The 8,499-nt window shown below is 36.5% G+C and overlaps 1 protein-coding gene across 1 annotated transcript in view; it reads left to right on the top strand.

Moving 5' to 3' along the window:
• MDGA1 (MAM domain containing glycosylphosphatidylinositol anchor 1) overlaps positions 1-8,499 on the top strand; it is a 3,256,518-nt gene that overhangs the window by 2,107,782 nt on the left and 1,140,237 nt on the right. The window contains exon 9 of the mRNA XM_044060326.1: positions 2,148-2,417. Coding sequence (XP_043916261.1) covers positions 2,148-2,417 — 270 coding nt within the window. The remainder of the gene's footprint in view (positions 1-2,147; positions 2,418-8,499) is intronic.

Consider the following 8,499-nt stretch of genomic DNA (forward strand, 5'->3'; position numbering starts at 1 on the left):
TTATGTGCCATGAATGGGAACAAAAAATTAAACTGTTCCTTACCATTTTCTAAAACATGCAACATTTTTCTCTCTTTTTTTCCCTCACTACTTTGACAGAAATTGTGACCTTCAAAGAATGGGAGGAGCATTGACTTAATGGTTGCACCCCAAATAAGGAAAACCTTAATGTTCTTCTTCCGCAATGAAAAATATAATTTCAATTGTCATGGTGCAGAAAAATGTTACCTACCCGTCTGGTGAGAAACCCACACCAAGAGACACAGTACCTTTCCTTTTACATTATTATATTTTTATTATATATTGTATATGTCTTCAAATTAAATACAAATGACCACCTGGACAGTCACTGGCAGATGGCTCTATCAGTGCCATTAGCAACCACCTTAAAGAAGTCCTGAACGATTCAGACCACCAAAGTTTCAGTCCCAGAATGCAACCAGCCTTAACTATTTCCTGTGACAATGTATTGCCATGGTGAGAGCAACACCAGGTTTGAGCAGGGCAATTTTGTTTACTGAGGCAAATAAAAATTATTCATTTTCTGAGCATAATAATGGTATTCCTTGCTCTACAAATGACTGACATGGATATGTAGTTTATTTCATTTGTACTAAAAGCTAAACAAACATCTACAAGAAAAACACTTTATTTGTCGGAAACATTATGACAATACACTATTTTTAATGGTTAAAAATTCTGAATGGAACACTGCACAGTTTGTGTGCTCAGTAATTTCTGACTTGTATACAATTGTTGTCAGCAATTGTTTAAGTGCTGATTACACTTTTCATTTAAAATCATAGCAACTATATTTTTAATTTGGGGAAAAGTATAGAACATTTCATAATAAAACAGCATTTATTTTGTAGATGATTTTATGACCTCAACTTCTTGTGCATTATATTATTTTCAAAGTAACTTCATGGGAGTCTTTCGGCTTTTCCCGGTTAGGGGTCGCCACAGCAGAACTCCGGTCCGCTAATGATTGACAGTGGATTTTTATGGTGCCAAGTTGCTAGCCTGATGCCCAACCTTCAAAGAAGGCACATCCATTCACATACGCACATATCTGCATATCTTTAAGCGTTACGACTATGGGGAGGACATGCAGACTCCACAAAGAAGGCGCTCCAGCTGAGAATCAAATAGGAGAACCTCTTGCTGTGAGGCGACAACGCAGCACATAATGCTTGTTAAAAAGAAGAATGTATTGTTCTATTTTTTGTTTATTTATAAACAATGTACATGGTTTAAATGTAAACAACATATCACCATTTTATAAATATTTTATTCAAAATTAACAGTAGTGTGCCATCACCTCATAATTTCTGTTGTGCAATTATTCACATTGCTTACTAAAAAGGAATAGTAATTGTAAAGCTATCTTTGCTGATCTACATACACAGCTATGAATGGAAAAAATCGTTACTGACAACTACGTTTTTAATTTGTAAATTAATTTTGAATATGACAAGAACTGTTAATATAAATGAAAACAATTAAATGATTTCAAGAACTTAACAGCACTGATATTATGTACATTGCTGTTGTTTTACTTGCTTTTATTTTTAATTTTGTGTGAGTGTCTTTACCCACACCATTGACCCTCCATCTTGTTTTACCTATAAAGGCATCTCACTCTTTCAGGGAAGTAAAGAGTTAAGGGCTATGAATGAGATGATATATAGTCATCAGGGAAGGATACTTTTTTCCTTCAGAGGAGTATGAACCTGTATCACTGATTGCATAACGATGCTCTCTGTGTGTCCAGTTCTGTTCTTGTGTCTAGGACTGATGGGCATCTGCGGTGCCTCATTCCTGGACCTCAGCCTGTGTTAAGAGTTCCCACAAGTGGTAAAACCCACACTTTTCCTCATGAAATGAGAGCCATCATCAGACATTCAATCTCTCTCCCATAACCAGCTTCACCAATGACTGGGCTAAACCACATCAGCTCAGAGTTTTCACTTTTTCTTTGACTTGTGGAGGTCTCAGATCTGATTATATAATTTTGCTCATCTGTGCATGGGAGAGGGAGCTTTGCATGTCATAGAAAAGTATGTTTTTTTTTGGTATTAAGAAAGATATTGCAATTCATGTTTAACAGTTCATGTACTAAATGTAAAAACATTTTTTTGTTTCAGTTCCCCCTTTGGTGGATCCAGCATTCCAAGATATCCGCCTGGGTCTTGGCCGCAGTGTGTCACTAAAATGCACCATGCTTAAAGGGAATCCTGAAAAAATTGCAACAGCTACATGGAGATTTAATGGGAAGCTACTTAGTGTTCCTCCAACTGAACTTCCAAATATTGCAGAGCTAAAGATTAACAGCATGGCCAAAGAGTCCAATGGCACTTACGAATGTTCCATCTCCAATGATGTGGGCACCTCTTCATGCATCTTCTATGTGTCAGGTGAGTAAAACCTAGTGAAGAAACTAAACTTCATTGCAAATATAAGGTCCTATCTATAAAATTTAGTAATGGTTAGATTAAGGCAGTACATTTAACTAAAGGCTAAAGCCTATATATGTTTATTAGATAAGAATATTGCAACCTGAAATAGAGTGGGACACTCAAAGGAAACCAGGCTGAGTGGGATCATTAAAGTCTAAAAATTAAAGGCATTTCTTTATCCTTAAACATGCTGCATGCATTTGGTACTAAAGCCAGTGGGGTGTTTGATCTCACTAAGGAGTTTGCTTATTGTTGTTTCCTACTGGCATTGTACAATAAAATCCCCAATCAACATTGTAGTGGGCTGACAACAATACTGTGTGGAACATAAGCACTGAATACAATAACTTCCTATTGTGGGGAAGTTTGTTTTTCAATAAAGCATAACAGGACCTTTATTTCTATCATTAGGAGTGTTTCATGTACTTTTCTAATCTTGGTTATATTTATAAATGAACCATTGTTGGTATAGGTCTCTTACAGTTTACATGCAATGTATGGGCAGGCCAAGAATTGCACAGTTAATAGGATTTTTGATCTCAGAGGACAAGGTGTCTGGAAGTGGTCGGGTTGTTGCTTCCCATGTATTGTCATCAGCTAAAGGGACTGAGCTGCCATACTGATGCTGCTAGGCTTACAGGTCATGGCTGAGCAGAATGAGTTTTAATTTACCTCAGCTCCAACTGAACATTTTTTTGGGGTAGCATATAACAGATTTGTGATTGTGATAAGGACAAGGTCAGTGAAAACTAACATTTCTGACATTTTGTTTGTGTTTTAAAATTTAAGAGTCCTGGAGTATTTGCTTTGGGCTTCTCACATTGCTACACTGGAACCAAAATTCTACAAATGTGATTGTTGAAGTTAAAATTTTAGCATGGAAAAAAGAAAAAAGGATGCAGAGAAACACTGTCAGGAGATTTCAAATATAATCTGGTAAACCAATGAACACCACACGAGAATGTGGTTAGAATTCTTTTCAGGGTACTTACGTATTATCGCAACCAGATTTGCAACTGCAATAATTCAATTGTGTGACTCAAACTATGTCTCTTAACTTTAAAATGGTTGTGTAAAGAGTTAAGTACTACCCACTGATATTGTTAATGGGTTAGGAAGAGAAATAAAGGGCAAATTCCCGTTTGGGGTAGCTTCCTTTACCGATGTCAGGTCATGAATAATGCAATCACGATGCCTGCTGCTTCTCAGTGTGGTGAAGAATGACTCTTATTTTATTATAGGTTCATAGGTTAGTACTAGGCTAATTGTCCCTTGTGGGCCATTTTAAGCCTAGCCAATTATCCCACGTGAGAATCAAACTCTGCACCTTGTGTTTGCCAGGTAAACACCTTAACCATTGTGCCATCCTCCCTTCTGGGGAACATTTTGTTAAATGATTAGTAGTCAGAATAGGAACTAAAGTTCATAGAGGAAATGAAGTTTGCCAAACACTGACCCCACCACAGTTGCAATAATGCAAATAAATACTAGTAACTAACACAGCACAGCCTTTCTCTATAGCGGTACGTGTGGGGCAGGGGTGGTAAACATTATCCTGCTTCACACACATACTAGTGTATCTCTAAAGTTGTGTACTCAGAAATGGCCCTTACAGCAGGAACAACAGGCGCTGCTGTAGATGGTGAATGATTCCCCTATGTAGAAAAATAAATAAATAGGAACTAAATTTAACAGCGTTTGAAAGGCGCTTTCTTGTTGTTCAGAACGTTGGGAGTTTGATGACTCCTGACTGCAAAGCAGCAGTCATGTGTCTACTACCTGCCATTATTCCTCCTTGTATGTGCCAAATAATGTGACCCATTAGCTTACACCACCCTTCTTTTAGTAACACTCATAGTTTGGCAGAAAACGTTATACAGTATGCCACCTGCGAAATGTGGTTGCAGTAATACATAAGTACCATTTTCAGTTATGATACACAGAGTTAGTAAACTTTAAGACCTAAGAGAAAATTGCAAGGTAGAAAAAGGAACATTCAAATTATCCCCGTATCCCATTTCATACACATTAAAGTGAAGGTGAAGAAGTGAAAGGTATTCTTACTGGTAACACTCTAAGTTTGGATGAGATCTGGAAGAAGACATTGAGGGCACTGGCAGAGATATCAGAGAATGGATATTACACTTCTTCAATTTTGCATGGAGGTGGGAACAGTACCTACGTTCTGGTATACTGGGGTGGTGTTCCCCATTGTTAAGAAGAGGAACAAGATAGCTTGTTCCATCTGTAGAAGGTTCAAACCACTCAGCCTCCTTGGAAGTACAAGTTCAGTTATGCTGGACTTTGGAAGTAAAATGCAGATTGCATCTAGGAATGGTATCAAAGAGCTGGCTCTTTAGTTTTGAAGAATTGTTTGAGGCATCATGGGAGCATGATAATCCAGTGTGCTGTTATTTAGTGGACTTGGGGAAGACCAGTCACATGACCTCTTCTGTGCTATTGTAAACTTTGAAGCATTATCAGTAACTTGCACACTGTTGTATACTAACCAGTCAATGCTTTAATGTGGTGATATTCTGTCAATATGTTTGCCATTAAGTCAAATTTGACTAAAGCAGCTGGCAGACAAAGATCATTTAGATGTAAGAGCAAAAGTTGCACATCCTTCTGCTGAACACAGATATATAGTTGCTACCTTTTCTTTTTATTGCCAAGCACCATGGCCAGGTTATTGAGTTTAACACTGATATCAGCAAGCATTTAATAACCCTGTGACTCAAGTTCAGCAACAATCATCATGTTGTATATATCATGTTGTATACATCATGTTGTATGTGTCATGTATATATCACACTGTATATATCATGTTGTATGTATCATGTTGTATATATCACATTGCATACATCATGTATGTTTCATGTATATATCATATTGTATGTATCACCACATACATGTAACATTTCTGATGAAGATGTTATGGAGCTGGGCTATGCCAGTCTTGACATTCTGAAGGACAGATCAAAATTAGACAATGTCATTCTTTTGCTTGGAGACTTCAGTCTTCAGATTTGTACATGTACATGTATGTGTCTGTGCGTGCATGCAATGACACAATGGAGAAGGACTGGAGAGTGAAATGACACAGATGTGAAGTGTATCCACATCTGTACAATTACTGAAAATTGATTTAAAAGTTCAATAAGCACTCCCTCTATACCTGGGTTGTGTGCCTACCATACTTTTAGACCAAATGGAAACTGTGTTGACATCCCTACATTTGTTATGTACCATATCACCTTTTGTCAGATCTGCAGGTACCCACAAACAAAAAGCCTATTGTGCTCAAATCACACATTATACAAATTAATAGTTTATATCATGTTACAGGACACCATCTGTATCAATCCAAATTCACATAAAATTCCTAGATGTAATTGCTGAACTCACTAAAAACAAAAATGCCATTATTTTGGAGACTTTAACTACAAATTAATAAACTGGAGCAGTTACACCTCAAATGTAGGACATGCCAAAAAAGTTCTTAGATTTCATGAACAAAAGCTCTGAGCAACAGATTGTTACCAAACCTACCAGAGAGCAAAACACGCTTGGCCTGATCCTTAGAAGTATAGTTTCTCCTTGTACAATTTCCCCGGTCCCTCCTTCCTTAGTTAAAGTGATCTTTACTATTAGAACCTCTAACTCTGTAGATGCCAATATATTAGAATACTAGGATTTCAAACATATAAATCTCAATAAATTCTGTGATGAAGTTCCAAGATTCAGTTATTCTAGCATGACCCAGATGTTGTCTCAGATAGAAGTTAAACAAGATGCTAATAGTGTTCAAAGACCAACACTCAATGGCAAGCTTTTGCACTTCACCCCATCTTTAATAATGGCATATGCAATTAATACCATAACTGCCCAGTGTAATGATAGTCTTGCAAAGAAACCATCCTCTGGTGTATCATTCCCTGTAAATATTATACCACTTTTACTTATTAGTTTAGATACTAACATTTTTACAACAACTTTTGTGATAATAATAATATATACTTCTGCATACATCATAATTTGTCTCTAGCCAGGATTTTTCACAGCAAACAAGTCCATATTTAGAATAGATCATACAAAATCACCAACTCAAAAAACAAATTGTAACATGCTGTTTTACTTGGTATGCATTCAGAGCTGGAAATGGATTTCATATACCTTTTTAAGATTTTAGAGAAACTGAGATGTTTTTCCACTACTTACTAAGGCAATACTCTCCTTCTTTTTATAACTGCCCTTGTACTAGATTATATGTATTAACAAAACTACATACCAGATCTGGTACAAATCAAGACAGGAAGCAAACAAAGCTGACCCTTTTCACTTTACTTATCAATGTGGATTTAAAGCCTTTTTATTGGTACAGCTATGAAATTTTGACATGGATGACACCAATACTTTTTTTTTGCTTCTTCAGCAGACCTGCCTGAAGGTGCCACTATATTTACTCAGCTGTCCCATTCATTCCATTGGGGGACAGGCGCCAGGATCCCAAGGATAGCTAAGAGACTAAGAATCCAATTGTTCCTTTCTGGGATGTCTAATGAGCCCATTCAACACCTCTGTGTCGAGAACAGGATGACAGGGAATGAGTAGGTTAATAGTAATCCCATAATGTGCCACATAAAGTCATGACCCAGAGACACCTCACTCTCCCAAAGAAAGTCAAACCAGACATGCTCACCCACTTACTCCCTCCTCTGTCAGCTCCATCAGGTAATGGACTCTGGTCCCCTGGACCATAGTCGCAGTTTTTTCTCTGTATGCCAGTGGAGCTGGTTATGGCATTTAGAGTTTCAAACAAAGCACTCAAATTCTGTGTGTGAAGGTAACAGAGGTGTCAATACCATATAAACCAGAGGTGACTCTAGACTTCAGAAAAGTCTCTAATTATAGCTTAACAATAAAATTTGCAATTGTACCATTAAACATATAGACCGGGTATAAAGTAAATCTGTCAGCATTACTTGCAGCACTGAAACAGAGCTGTTAATCAGCTGTAACAGAAACATAGTTTATGAAGCTATATATGTTCCCCTTAATTATGTGAGGCAAATTAATTTTAATTTTTATGACTAGAGCTACAATTCTGAACAGTGATAACTCTCATTGAATTTCATCTCTATAATTAATCACTTCCATGACAATACACAACATGCTTTAAATAATATCAACTAAAAATAAATATTTTCCTCAACATAAATACAGTTTTAATTACTAGCTTTAATAAACTCACATTTCCAAAAAAAAAAATATCTCCAGGAAAATATTTGGTATAATACTGAGACCAATTATTCATTCTGGGTTGCATACTAAACTACTGGTCTGTGAGAAATAACATGTAATTATAATGGTATGTGTTGCATATTAACTTTCATATTGATGCCAAGCATTCATAGCTGATGAAGAATGCAACTTATTTTTCTGTTTTCTGTTTAATACACAATGAAAAGGTCATGTTATCGTCCTGCTTCCTATTATGGAGGCAAAACCTGATATCACACACTAACATGTTTAGTATCCACATGGAACTGCAAATCAATAAGATTACCGAAAACAAAACGGAATATCTGACATTTTTAGCATTAAGTAGTAAAATCAGTTTGCTAAACTTTTCATAGATGTTTGACCCTCTCCAGAATAGACTTTTTAAAAAAATTAAATCGACCACCTTCATCTATTTTAATTTCTTCAAAATCTTTGCAACTCTATAGCCTTCACATTTCACGTATATCCTGATGTCATTCTTTCACTGGGAAAAACTGACGCACTGCTGTGTACATTAAACATGCTGTCAAACTCATGTGCATGATAAAGTGCATTGTAAAGCCTCTCCTAAACTGGGTCAGTGCATAGAAAGGTAAGGAACCCATTTCTAAAACAATGACATTGTACATCAGCAGTAAACCATGATACGGTCATTAGCAGTCTGTTAACCTGTTTATTCATTTATTAATATATATGTTTATTTGCTGACCAAGATGATCCTCCTGGTAAACAAAATGTAGTAGTAATGCAGTTA

This window comes from Protopterus annectens, chromosome 1.part0 (genome assembly GCF_019279795.1).
Source record: "Protopterus annectens isolate FY-2018-M chromosome 1.part0, PAN1.0, whole genome shotgun sequence".
NCBI classification, from domain to species: Eukaryota; Metazoa; Chordata; order Ceratodontiformes; family Protopteridae; genus Protopterus; species Protopterus annectens.